Raw genomic sequence first — 14,721 nt, forward strand, 5'->3', positions numbered from 1 at the left:
CTCAGGTTTTCTGATTCTTCCTGATTCAGTTTTGGAAGATTGTATGTTTCTAGGAATTTGTTCATTTCATCCAGGTTGTCCAGTTTGTTGGCATACAGTTGTTCATAGTATTTGCTTACAATCATTTGTATTTCTGAAATGTCCATTACTATATTGCCTCTTTCATTTCTAATTTTATTTATTTGGGTCCCCTCTTTTTGTTTCTTGATGAGTCTGGCTAGGGGTTCATCGATCTTATTTATCTTTTCAAAGAACTGGCTCTTGGATTTATTGATTTTCGTACTGTTTTTTTAGTCTTCGTGTCATTTATTTAAACTCTGATCATTATTATTCCCTTTCTTCTTCTTCCCCTGGGATTTTGCTGTTCTCTTTATAGTTCATTTAGTGTTAGGGTTAGATGGTTGACTAGCCCTTTTTCTTGTTTCTTGGGGTGGGCCTGTAGTGCTATGAACTTCCCTCTCAGGACTGCTTTCATGATATCTCATAGGTCTTGTGTAGTTGTGTTTTCATTTTCATTTATTTCCATGAAGTTTTTAATTTCTTGCTTAATCTCATTGATAACCCATTCATTGTTTAATAACATGCTATTTAGCCTCCAGGTATTTGAGTGTTTTTGAGTTTTTTATTGTAGTTGATTTCTAACTTCATGCCATTATGATCTGAAAAGATGCTTGGTATTATATCAATCTTTTTGAATTTATATAGAATTGTCTTGTGCCCTAACATGTAGTCTATCTTTGAGAATGTTCCATGTGCAGTTGAGAGAAATGTATATTTTGTTGCTTTGGGGTGAAATGTTTTTTGGTTAGATCCATCTGATGTAGTGTATTTAAGGCCTCTGTTTCCTGGTTAATCTTTTGTCTGGATTGTGTGGATCACAGGGGGGTGTGATATCAGTGGGGTGTTAAAGTCTCCTACTATGACTGTATTGCTGTCAATCTCTCCCTTAAAGTCCATCAAGAGGATTTTTCCCTGATGTAAATATAAAATGGTGCAGCCACCTTGGAAAACAATTTGGCAAATTTTGAAAATGTTAAACATAGAGTTACCATATGAACCAGCAACTTCATTCCTAGGTGTATATATCCTAGAGAATTGAAAACATACATCCACACAAACCTTGTCACAATGTTTATATAGATACCACTCAAGTGGAAATGACAATAGTCATTTTTCCCATTATGTGAAAGCAACCTAATGGTCCATCAAATGATGAATGAATGAATAAATAGTGGTATACCTGTGAAATAGACCATCATTTGTCAGCAACAGAAGTGGATGCCAGGGCCTGGGAGAAAAGGAGCGGAGACAGTGACAGTTATCCTCCTCTGATGTGCTCAGCAACTTCCTAATTCCTGGGGGTCGGGAGGGCAGGAACACCTTACCTCTGACTCACCCTTACTGAAATGTTCAGCCCTTTGGTTGTTCCAATTTATGAAGTCTGCCCCACCCTGGATGGATCCAGTATTTGACTTTTGCCCTAACATTAAGAAAGTCATCAAGCTTGAAGCTCAAAATTGTATGAATCAAAAAGATAGCCTTGGTGCTTAGTTTAGCTGGTTATATTAGATTTTGACCTGGAGATTTTTCTATCTTTTCAGCTTTTTGATGCTTTTATTAAGACATTTTATATATATATTTTTTAAAGATGTATAGTTGTTTTCACCTGATGAATTGGTTCAAATAAATGAGCTTGCCACATTCCTGAAAACCAGGGATTTTAAGGCCCTTAATCATTTAAAAGTCATGGCCATTAACGTCAAGTGGTCATGGGGCTGCCTGGTAGTGCTGCTCACTTCTCTAATTTGCTCTCCCATCTTCTCATTTTTTTCAGATCTCTCTTCAAATTGTGCCTTGTGAGAGAGACCTTGCTTTAAAGCCAGCATCACCCTCACTTTCTATCTCCCTCATTATGTTATTATTATTATTATTATTATTATTATTTTTTACTATTACACTTAGTAATTAACACCTAAGATATTAGGCTTTTATTTGTCAATTGGTTCAGTGTCAGCCTTCCAATTGGAATATAAACTGCCAAAGGGCATGGATTTGCCCAACTGTTCATTGAAGATCCTTAGTGCTTTAAGACTATTCAATAAATGAATAAATACATGACAAATAGTTTTGGAACATTATATTGAGTTGAACTTGATTAGTTGGATTGAAATCAGTGACTGCAGTTGTTTGACATCTCCATCCCATTTACTATGTCCACACCCTCTCTGCTTTGCTTTGGCCAATGGGACAGGAACACACTGTCACAAGCACAAGCATGAGAATGTGCTTGTGTGTTTCCATTTTCACTCTCTTGGGTCCCACCTCTGCCATAGGAGTATGCACGGGCCAGCCTGCTGGAGGGATGTGGGGGTAACACAGGGAAGAGCCAGGTCATTCTAGTGGAGGCCCAAGCTTGTCAGGGGCAGCAGATGGTTGAGCAATCCCAGACGAGGTTAACCAAGTCCACTCCCGATCACCAGAACTGTCCAAGCAACCCATGGGCTGATAAGAAATAATAATAAATTGTGGCTGTTTTAAGTCATTAAAGTGAATTTGTAATGCCACAACAGTGAACTGATAGACGGTACAAACAGACCTGCTCTCTGTGTTATTTATAGCTCTTGGCTAAAAATTCAAGTTTGGGGGAGGGGCTAGAGGAAGTTCCTATTCACATTAATGTTCACTTTTAAATAATAGAAGACTACCAGCTACTTTCAATCATAAAATCTGTCTCTATCAGTAATTAGAATCTCCAGCCCAGTGTAATAATAAAAATGTCAAACTTTATTGAAAATGAATTCTTCTCTCTTCTCTTGGGTGGAAAGTGTGCCAGGGCTTGAGACCTGTGTTTGCTAGGCCTCCCACCTCTAGTCATGAGATGGGAGGGAAAACAAAACACAGGTGACAGTGCTAGTTTCACACCAATGCTTGTTGGCCCTGGCAGCCTATCAACCCAGCTCACTCTCTCTTGGAATCTGTGTGTTTTCTAGCCCTTCTCCCACCAGCAGCCTCCAATACAACCCCATGATGTGTGCAGTGCTTTTCACTTTACAAAATACATCTTAAATTCATAACATATGCAGGAAGGCAATCAAATCATATTGTCAGCTTTGTAACACATTTTCACAAGATGAGCACACTGTCTGACCACCCCTAGATAAGAGCTGGAACCGGGAGGGTCCCAGAAGCCCACCATCTCCTGTTACTGCACAGCTTCACCTCCTCTCCCAACTTCTAACCCCACAATAAACAATTACATTTTCTTTGATAAACCTAGTTGGCTTTTCAAGGATAGAGTGCCTTCTGCTAGCTCTCAGGTAATCAGTTTGCCCCAAAATGTGCCCCCCAAAAAATATGTCACTGTTCCCAGATCGATAATTCTTGTTGTCTTTGTTCCTTGCCTCAGTCCACCACCTGTCTACTTACATGTGAGCAATCAATAATATGCAAATAAACGAACAGTGAGCAAAGGAATATCTCTGAGTTATTCTTTGACAGATAACTCCTCCCAGAGAGCTTATGAAATGAAATAGCATATTAAATGCAGTGGTGAAAGGCCTACAATACTACTTTTAAAACCATAAAGACAAATCATTCTTAATGATTCTAGTGACATATAGTTCTATGTTTCTTTAGAATTTCCAGGCATTTAGGGAAATTTAATTTGTTATGGAATATGAGCTCAGTAAAATATTTTCTCCTTATTTTTATTTATACCAATAACCATGTTAAGCATGAATTGTTAAATTTCTTTTAAATATTATAACCAGTTACATAAAAATGAATCTGGTTTAATAATGGTCTGTTCTTAGTTTCAACATTTTTAGGATTTTGTTACAAAGAGATGAATTAAAAGTGATTCAAAGCAGGATATCCTCATTTGTTGCAGATGTTATTAGATTCAAAATTGTATCTCTTTAAGGAAGCTGTGATGGTGAACCAAAGAAAGTTGGGATGGGTTAATGGACTAGTGAGTAAGTCTAACAGTACTATCACATTTTGTTTTATTCTTCACTGCCTAAGGAGATCTTTCTACAAATTCTGTTTCAATTGCGGCAGGAAAATAATATCACCATTGGCCATTCACTGCTTGTACCAGTTTACATTCTTCAAACTTTACCTTTCTCCGGAAATGTATCTGTGGTAGCAGTTAAACAGAAATGAGCAGAGCAAGGATGCTGGGCCAGATACAGAAGGTCATCAGGGCAGACAGCCACAGGTGCCTAGCAGACAATGTAGGGTGGGACCTCATCCCCAGGGTGAGCTTTCCTCCCCAGCATATCATTGGCCTTACAGTTTGGACCCCTGAACTTCCTCCCAGAGGTAACATCTGGGCCTCAGTTGCAGTTCAGCTCCAGGCCCAGAAGAGCAGCAAAACCAGACAAGTGACTCCTGCCCTGTGCTGACCCCTGCCCTGGTGCTGACCCCTGCCCTGGTGCTGACCCTGCCCTGGTGCTGACCCCTGCCCTGGTGATGACCCCTGCCCTGGTGATGACCCTGCCCTGGTGTTGACCCTGCCCTGGTGCTGACCCCTGCCCTGGTGTTGACCCTGACCTGGTGATGACCATGGTGGAGACCATGACCCTGAAAGGACACACCAGGAAAGCTGCTGACTGTCCTACTGAGATCTTCCCTGGGACCTCCCCAAAGTCTGCTCCCTAAAGCCCTTGGGACGGAGGACCCAGCGCCTCCCTCCAGGGAGCAGGACCCTGCCTCTTCCTCTGCTTCCCCTGGCACTTTCCCCTCCCTTCTCTCCATAGGCGAGTTCACTCTCAAGCTTCTAGAGCCCTTCCTTTGCCTCTATGGCTTATTTCCTCAGCCCATTTTTTCTAAGAACTGTTTTTTCCATCTCTATTATTTTCTAAATAAATGTTGTCTTATAGTTTGAGTCTTGGCTCTGAATTCTTTCCTAGACAGAACCTAAATACCGAGGTTGCCGAACCCAGGCCAGTCTGACCCCCCCCCCCCCCACCACCACCAATGTAACCCCTGGTGCCCTTCCAATGGGCCCACATTATATCAATTTCTGTACTCCCAGCAAGATTTCTCTTCTGTGAAGTCCCCAAATAGAAATGCTTGGAAAGCCTGAAGGAGAAGCAAACAGCTACCAATATTATTCTCCAAATCAGTTTATATGTTTCATCAAAACCAACTCCTTGAAATACACATAAACATAAAATAGACAATACTACACTCTATTATGTACATAAAATCTTTTTTCTTATCAATACAAAGGTTTTAGCATTTCTTATATTTTTAAGAATGAAAATATATGTTTTTCCCCTGTACTATCCAAATAAATACTCTTATTAGCACTGCTTTCCCTGAAGTGAATGTTCCTGGAGCTTTAGGGCACATCTGATATGTGAATCATAAACTTCTGTCCATCATTTAGGGTGATGAGGGCCTCTTGTCCCACAGGGAGGCTGAGTTTGATGGTGCTTTCAGTGGCCATGTCTTCCAACAATACCTGGACCAGCTGCAAGAGGAAAATGTTTAAAAGCAAAAGATTTAAAAAAATGAATTTGAATTCTTCTACCACACCCTCACCCCCACGTTGGGAAGCTTGTGGAATTATTTCTGCCTCAGGAGATCCTAATTTCCCAGGGGAATGCTCAGGATCTGGTGAGGACTTAATGGAAGGAAGGTATCTCCACCCGGATGCTGCCAGAGAGGCCAGGGGAGTGGGAGCAGGTGGGCTCTCTTTAGGAGAAGGAATGGGGCTGCCTGCCATTGTTGGTGAGACACTGGTTAAAAACAACACTCTACAATTAAAGATGTGGGAGAACGAGACTCAAGAGGAAGCTGTGAAATACCCATGGGCTTCCCTGTGGCTGTAGCGCACATCCCTTCGGCTGCCTTCCAGATGGGTACCAATACTGCATTCTTGTCAGTTCTGGGATAACATAATTGGGTCAAGTTCTCACATAGACCCTCCCTCCACCACCTATCAAATATACCAGTAGATATGGAGGAAAAGATCTGTGAGAACAACCATTGGGGAAACTGGCACTCATGGTGCAGTAATAGATTTGAGAGGTTCATGGACTCTGATAGGAACCGAAGTGCCAGCTCTCACATAAGCCATCTGACTTGCCTGAGAGGGTCTTCCCATCAGAAGGAATAGGATAACATGCCATCCTTCCCTTAGCTCATAGGGAGGACAGGCAAATCCTGCACAGGATTACTTTAGAAACCAGCAGTGATATAGTTTCTTGGTCGGATTCCATTAATAAGCCCCCAACAAGCTACTATATTTTGACAAAGTTGTGTACAAGATAACTTTAAATGCAAGGTTCTCACCCTTCCTCTGTAAATTTGATAATAACCATCATCACCCAATGCAAAGATGTTTTCCTTTTCTAAAAAAAATATTGTCTTCACCTTTACCCTACAGCTGAAGTGTCATTTATCATTTTTAATTCTTTGCTATGCTTTAATCCTTGAGTCACAGGACCTACAGTAAAAACTATAAGAATTTTCAAAAGGATATTATGAATACCATATAATAACAGTGTAATTTTTACAGTATTCTTAAAACACCTTCGTGTTTTATTGTTTTGAACATTGCTAGAAGAGTGACAGATGGTGATGGCAATCTGAGTGCTGACCCGGGTTCTCACCACAGGTGCAGGGCAATGCTAATTGTTTAATGAATGCAGCTGACACAGATGTGCAACTGAAAGGGCGTTAGTCATGGCAGATGAGTGCAAACGGGGCACTTTGCTGATGGTGAGTGCAATGCTGAATAATGAATGCAATGAAAATTAAGTGAGCATAACTTTTTGGTATTAAATTAAGTCACTATCACTAATTCAGTGAGCATTCACCAAGAGAAGCAGGTTTAATTAATTTCTAATGCATATTACCTTGGATTATGTGACATTCATCTGCTTTTTAATGTTTTAATACCTTCTTTATTGTTTCTGCCAATTAAATATACAGTCATGCACCTCTTAACTATAGGGATACATTCTGAGAAATTTGTCATTGGGCAATTTCATCATTGTGTGAACCTCATAAAGTGCACCTAGATGGGATAGCCTACTACACAACTAGGTTGTACGGTTAGCTTATTGCTCCTAGGGATAGCTGTACAACATGTTAATGTACAAAACAACACGAGATTAAATAAAATACAAGAGAAAATGGTGCAATAAAGACTGTCTGAGACTGTAGCCAGCGTGACACGGCATGCCGTTGTAGAGCAAATGTTCTTTTAAAGTAGAAAGAGAACACTCCAAAGTAGTGATAAAAGATATAGCATGATAAATACATAAGCCAATAGCAATTGTTAATCATCGCTATCAAGTATTATGTACTATGCATAATGCACATGCTATGCTTTTCTACTACTGGAGGGGCAGTAGGTTTGTTTACACCAGTATCACCACAAACACGTGAGTAATGCATATGTTGTGCTTTGATGTTACCAGGTGATAGTAGTTTTTCCACTTCATTCTAATCTTATAGGACCACTGTTGTACACATGGTACATTGTTGACCAAAATGTTATGTGGCACATGACTGTAGGTAAAACCCCAATACAATGAATTTCAGAATTGCTAGTGGGTTGGGTAGAGAGTGTTAGGAGGTTTTGTTGAAGAAATAATAACAATGATAATTACTATGATCTAGGAGTTTTTTATGTTTTAAGAATGATTAAATTATTTAAACCTCATTCTGGCACCATGGACTTAGAAATTATTATTACTCTTTTGTAGATGAGGAGACTCAGGCCCAGATAGATGAGGCGACTTTTCCAAGATACTCAGTGGAGGATGTAGAGTTTAAACACGGGAAGTTATGTACCAGAAATGCCTACTTATTTCCCCAAATCATCAGACTCATTGATTTTGGAATGAAAACACATGAACATACCCTTTAAGAGAGAGAAAGTGCTAGAAAAGGATAGTCTCAGAAGATTTATTGGGGTTTGAATCCCTGCTCTGCCAATATATTATTGGTGAAGTTACCTTGAGAGCATTACTCATCCCCGTAGGGGCTTCAGTTTTGCTATCTGAGAAATGGGAGCAATGATAACACCATCTTGTTGAGTTGCATTGAAATACCCAATACAGAGAGCCCTTCAGTATCTGATCTCCAGCCACTTCCAACTCTTCCCCAGAGGTGAAAGTTTATTCCCAGTTACCTTGGTGACTAAATTGTCTACCATCCGAGCTCTTGCTCCAGCCAGTGATGAGAGAGATCAGCGCTGTTGGAGCAGAATGCCCAGCACAATGCTTGTCTTGTTAGGGCTGTATGGAATGCTTCAGTGTATTTAGTTGAGCTTCTCACTGGCCAGCCGTGCAGGGCCCTTTGCCAGGTTGGGATATATTCTCTATAGATGGTACAAGGGCCAGGGAGCAGGGAGACATTCTCCTGGGCACAGCACAGCCAACTAGTCCCTTCTTAAGCTTTGACTGGGCCTTTTCTCTGCCAAGAGTCCTGAAACATCAACTGCCTGCTCCAGCTGTTACTCTTCTAAAGAGGAACAGTTACTCCCATCCCCATTCCTTTGCCACTGGGTCCATGATCAAATACCTCATTAGTATGTCTGCTTTATACACATACTCACAAAAGAGGTGAGTTTCTTATTTACAGACACATGTCTGAATCTACTGTACCTAGGTCAGTAGACAGCTGGATACATGAATTAGCCATTGGGAAAGAAGACCAAATACAGACAGAGAATTAATAAAACCGAGAGATGCATTTCCTTCTCTCTGATCATAGTGTTTTTGTAGAGTCCCTTTTGAGCAGTGCTCCATGGCAGCTTGTACAGTTTATTTGCACTCTGGAGAACTTTTGAAGAGGCTTTGTGCTGGAAGGAGAGGGCTCTGGAAGGTTCCAGTTATTTTGGGGATTGTAGGGCATGCACACTTTCAGGCTGTGACTTATCCCTTAGCCAGGACCACAGTTAAACCAGGTCAAGGGCAATGCCCTGCCTATAATGATCTCCTACTAAGCCCTCTCATCTACTCAAAAGAGGAACTCATGGGTGAAGAAGCGATACTATGTAACTGGCTAAATTTCAGAATGTAGGTACAGAAGTTTTAGAAATTAGTACCAAGACAATTGTCAGGATTTTGTAAACTAGCCACTCCCCTCAATCATTGGAAGTGTTTCAGTTGCTTCCTGCATCAGTATGGCTCCTCATTTTGGTTTCCAGCCAGATCTCTGACCTTGATAACCCGTGTTCTACACTTCTCAGGGCATGAATCATGCTCCTAGTGTTGTAGAAGAAGAATGAACTTGAGATCATGCAGGCCAGGGCTCCAATCTCTGTGTCTCAATTTGTTTACCGTATGACTTTGTGCAAGTCACCTAGCTTTTCTGAACCTCCGTTTTCTCATCTATGACATGAAAGTGGTCATAATAGACACTCTGTAGTATTGTATGGCTTCAAGATAATGTATAAAAAGAGTGTACAGTAAGTGTTGGATAAATAACAATCATTAATTTTATGTCTTTCAATTCCATCTTTTCAAATCCTTTCTGTTTAGACCACCCAACTTTTTCTTCCTTGATGCCAGAGGCATTTTCAGTGCATACCACTCAGTGCAGTGTCCAATGGCGATCTATTTTTCAGTTAGCCTGACCATGTCAGGGAAACTCCTGGAAGGCAAGACCCTGTTTTAAAAAGATTTTCTTTAAGAAGAGAGAATAAATTTCTTATATTACTCCAGGCCTTTGGAGCTTTCCAAGAATCATCTCTGTTAAGGCCTTGAAATTTTTACATGGAAAAAAACATCAAACAAATATCTATATACGATTTAAATATTATAATATCTGTTATTATCTATTATTATCTTAAGATATCAATTAGATTTAGACTAGTTTTTGCATAGAAAATTTTTGGTTGAGATCACAGAATTAATCCTCTTTTTTAATTAGACCAATAATAAGCAACTGATTTTGAATTCCTAATCATTAGAGAAAACACATTTTAACTATATAATTTCTCCCCATTTAATTTGCACTTTTAACTTTTAAAGCTGGCAAGTCAAATATATTTTGCATGTCCTAGATTAATAACACTTTACATTTCTAAGAAAAATACAAGACATAATCAATTAAGAGCTTCCATTCTGTCCTTTAGATTTTTTATGAGGCAAATTTAAACTTTATATTTTTATTTATATAATTAAGCCAACTTCCAAAAAATTGTTGTCACAGAAGTTTGGAGGAAGTTTATAGCCATTCAAACGCAAAATACCACATTCCTCAGCTTACTGGGAGAGTGGGCTTCCTGATTGGATCTCCCAAATCCTCCTTGCTCTGGGGGAAGTTTCAGCAGCAATTCTGGCCACATTTTTTCATGCTTAAAAGATAAAGACAGGTCTTAAATTTTTTCTTTCTTTTTTGCTTTCTGAAGTAATAACTGGCACCCAATTTGGCCAAGATCAGCATTTCCCTGCAAATTCTTTTATAACTTTTAAAGAAAACTTTAAGTAATCTCATTGCAGGAGAGCAGATAGCCTTGCCCTCTCCTGCCACCTTTGAATTTCTCCACACCAGAGGCTGTTTCAGCAGTGGAGTTTCACTTCTTATTACAGATTTTAAATTCCAAATACAAACTAATATTTTAACAAGAAAGCACATTCTTTAAGCATACAAACCAAAATTCTATAATAAAATTTACTTTATATTTATAACCTAATTCTTCCCCATTAGCCTGACTAAAAAAGACGTTCCCACCCTACTTATAGTTCTCAACTCTGCAGCTGGCCATGGGCTTTGAGTGCGGTGAATTTCCCTCACCTTTTTCCGGTGAATCTTCCACACCTTTTTCCAGTGAATTTTCTACACCTTTTCTCGGTGAAATTATTTCCTTCCTTCGCTCTTAGGCGAAAACTACCTTCTCCTCCAGAAGTCCCTGTTCGGGCACCAGATATAGGACTCTCTTTCACAGCCCTCGTAGAAAGAGTTCCAATTCAGGGTTCAGCTTCTACTACTCCCTGCTCTGGCCCTGCCATCCCCTTTTATTGAGTTTTGAGTGTTTGTCTCATTCCCATGACATTGCGGAATGATGAGCATTTCTAATGTTATCAGTTGATACAGGGTACAGAGTTGTAAAATAACTAACGATGAAAGATGGGGACACTCAGAAGGGGTGCTAAACCTTTTTGCTCATTTCAAAACCCTTCACTGCAGAGGTCGCCAATCGGTGGTCTGAGGCCACTGGTGGCCCATGAGGTCTGAAAGGTTGGCGACTGCTGCCTTACTTCATATTACTCCTGGATGGCCCTGTGGTGAGGATACTGGTGAGGTGGGATGGCCTGGTCTGATCTGGAATGAGCCTGACTAACCTGTTTAACTTAGAACCTCGGTCCATGTGATGATGAAAAGCCACTGGTGCTAACACTTTGCTCCATGGGGAGGTCCAGAGAAGGTAGTGAGGGCAAAGCAACAAACACAGACTGGTTTTTCCCCATGACTGCACAGGAATCACTGGCACAAAGCAGAGTCCTGTTGAGCACCACTGAAAGGAAGGGCCTCACACAAACGGTTGTCACCTACATGGCAGCTTACAGCGCCGCCCTGGACAGAGCTCAGAGTGTTTGCAAGACTGATCCAGAGTAGCGCCGGCCTGGCCTCCCTGCTGCCCCTGCCCCTGGGAGGCATCGGCAGCCTGCGGAGCGGGCTCCAACCTGCTGAGTGTGCGAGCTCCCAGGGCGAAGACCACCTGGCTGCCACTGCTCTCTGCCCCGTGCCCAGCAAGGTGCCCGGGACTTTGGGGGGCACAATAAGTGTCTATTGAGATGAATGATCCTTTTGTGGACCAAAGGCCACATGCTATCCTGACAAGCTCAGGCGAGGCCTGCGTGGCAGCCTCACAAACTTAAAGACCTACAGTAACCACAGAGGGCAGTCTGAAATTAAACATTAAAGGTAGGTAGTCATGTCCTAGGCCGGTTTTTCCCTGACAAGGTTAATTTTTACCTTACCTGAGCCTATTGTCTTTTTTCATCTACGATAGCATACCTATGAAATGTCAGAGCAAACTTGTAACTTCCCTTCCCCCGCCCCAACCCCTGGGGCACAAGGGCACAACCAAATGAGCCTGGGCACCGAAAGGGAGAGCGTAGATTCTTTCATTATTATTGTTATCCTGTTAATTGTTGACTGTTAACTATCCTGTGTCTACTTAAGTAATGTGTCTATCATTTTACTTCTTACCCAATCCCAGAGCCCCCCTCCCTCCACCACCACCACTTTGCGTTCTCCCGCCTCCCTAATCTATAGACAGTGGATTTCATGTAACCCACTTACGTCCCCTCCCTTGATGTAAAGTATAAAACAAGGTGAACAACCACCATTCTCCTGAGCATTATTCCAATCCAATCCGTTGAGATTCTGCTTCTGGGCAGTTGTTGACAGTTTGGCTCAAATAAACTCACAAAAAATTCTTTTCAGCTCTGAATGCTTTCACGTTAACACTTTTCATGGGACTGGAGGGCTCTATGGTGAGGTTCTGCATCTGAGCCATGGAGGTGACCAATGTGAGCTCTGACAGAGAATGGTCATCTATCCGACCAGAAGGTTTGCAAAATAGATACTACTTCACTCTTCCCACCACCTGCAAACATCGGTGACTTTACCAATTGTTACTTCTTAAAGTTAAATGCCCCAACCACTAATTTTTTCTCCATCTCACTGGCCTGCTTGGGTGCTTTTCTCAAAATGTCCCAAAGCACACTCGTCAAAGCAAGGGCGTGCTTCCTACCCGCCCAACAATGAGGAATGGGAAGCAAAGCGTGGCCAGACTGCTTGGTGGGAACTATTCTCATGTTGCTATTTTCAAAAGTTGCTGAAGTTTTGTACAGCTTTCTGTGTCTGTGTTGTATTTTACATAAAAAGAAAATGGCAATATGAAACATTCTTAAAGGCAGAACAATGTTTTGCATCCTCTGACTCACCAAAGCTGTCCCTGTGGTGGAGAGTCATGGCTTTGCTCACCGTGGTGAGGACGAAGTTCCAGCGCAGCTGGAAGCCGGCAGCCAGTCTGAGGAACTCCTCTTTGCTTCTGGATGGCTATTACATTTTTGCAAGAAAAAAATTCAAGGTTTTATGACAAAATGAAAGAGGATACGTTTTGAAATGCACACAGTTGCCAGATACTTATGTTCAAGGGGTCCGATGGGAAGAGAAAGAAGAAATAAGGTGAGAAGGGAGCAGTGACCCACCAACCTTTTTCTCATTTTGATCCATCTCCTCAGAAATGGTTCCAGGGCAGAACCCCTGGTGTTGGTGGAGAGAAGGAAGGAGGTGGAAAGCTGGCCTTTTTTTCTTTCTTAAAAGTTATACACAAGGTTTAGAATGAGCTCACTTGTGAATCCTGTCAAAGAAGTCTTTCAGGGACAGCCTCACCAAACCCGTTTGGCAGTTGCTATCCAGAGGGTCGGTGGGACATTTAGTCCTTGCCAGGTCTGCTACTGTGAAAAAGTGGCCGCATCCCATGACCACAAGCAGCATGGTGCTGACTTTGGGAAGCACAGAACTGACTGCTGCACTATGTGAATTATCTGAGGAGGGGAAGGTCCCACCGGTGTGTCTGGTGGAGCGGAGGCCATCTGACAGCCCAAGTGTCACTAAACTGGCAGCGGTGAGATGCTTCTGCATGCAGACAGAGACTCTTCATGTAGATGGAGAGTAGCCTTGGGCCACACTTTAAATGTGCAAGCAACGGAGTCCTGTTAATCTCACAGGCACATATTGGGATGGATGGCCCTGAAGGCCCCCTGAGTCTTATCATATGAATGTGAACTACCCATGGCTCAACCCAAGTCTCTAAAGAGAGGACAGAGAGACTGGTTAGACATGAGGACACCCCCTTTCTCATCTTCCCATCAGCCCCCTCGGGACCCTCCCCGCCCCCGCCAGGTACTGAATGAAGGGTTGTCCTGGGCTTTGGATGCGCGTGGATTTCCTTCAGTAGCAGCACCCTCCCACATGACTGACCGCCTGGGCTGGCGTGTCTCACCGCCTGGTACAGGGCTCCTGGAAGGAACCGTGGGCTCAGCAGGTACAAGGACACTTTACAAAGCACCGCGAGGAGGAGTCTGGCGGTTGGCCCGCTCTGCACTGAGCACTCCTCTGCCAGCACCGGTGTAGCACCTCAGGGTCCTACTGATTCTCTTGGGCCCGACTGCGTGAGATCCAGGAGGAGGAACACGTGACACAGTGACCTTCCCTCTAGCAGGCTGCCAGATGGGAATGGCTGGAGCCATCGGTCACCTCTGCCAAGCCCAAAGATTTACATTTCAGCCGTTTCAGTATTTCATTGGCAGTAGTGTTTTGTTTTGTTTTATCAGCCAAGCTGTTTTACAAGAACAAGCTCTTCGAAGGCAAGTAGGTACCAAATACCATCTTGCTAACATGCCTCATTTGTGAAGATGAATATGTGATGACGACTTGGGAGACACGTGGTGTTACAAGGTTTAGATGGAGCCCGAGCCCGCCCGGGGGCTGCTGGGAGGTAGGGTTGCTCTTAAGGGGCTCAGGGGCACAGCTCGGTGTGTTAGAGGCTGAGCAAGAGGAATGGAAGGTTTGATCAGTGACAACCTTGCCAATGAGTGAACACCTCGGCAGCAGTGCAGCTCCAGACACGTTACCGCTGCTACCAAGAAGCTCTGCCAGAGATCGCCAAGGACCATGCATACCGCTCAGAATCTGCATGGTGGCTTCCAAAAAGCAAAGCAGACACAGACACAGGCC

At 42.4% G+C, this 14,721-nt stretch overlaps 1 protein-coding gene across 1 annotated transcript in view; it reads right to left on the minus strand.

The window, feature by feature from the left end:
* RFX8 (regulatory factor X8) overlaps positions 1-14,721 on the minus strand; it is a gene marked incomplete at both ends in the record, with an annotated part of 56,578 nt that overhangs the window by 9,232 nt on the left and 32,625 nt on the right. The window contains 4 exon segments of the mRNA XM_084900988.1: positions 5,305-5,347; positions 5,351-5,479; positions 11,367-11,485; positions 12,924-13,038. Coding sequence (XP_084757114.1) covers positions 5,305-5,347; positions 5,351-5,479; positions 11,367-11,485; positions 12,924-13,038 — 406 coding nt within the window.

Source organism: Pipistrellus hanaki (assembly GCF_964339955.1).
Source record: "Pipistrellus hanaki genome assembly, chromosome: 12".
Lineage (NCBI taxonomy): Eukaryota > Metazoa > Chordata > Mammalia > Chiroptera > Vespertilionidae > Pipistrellus > Pipistrellus hanaki.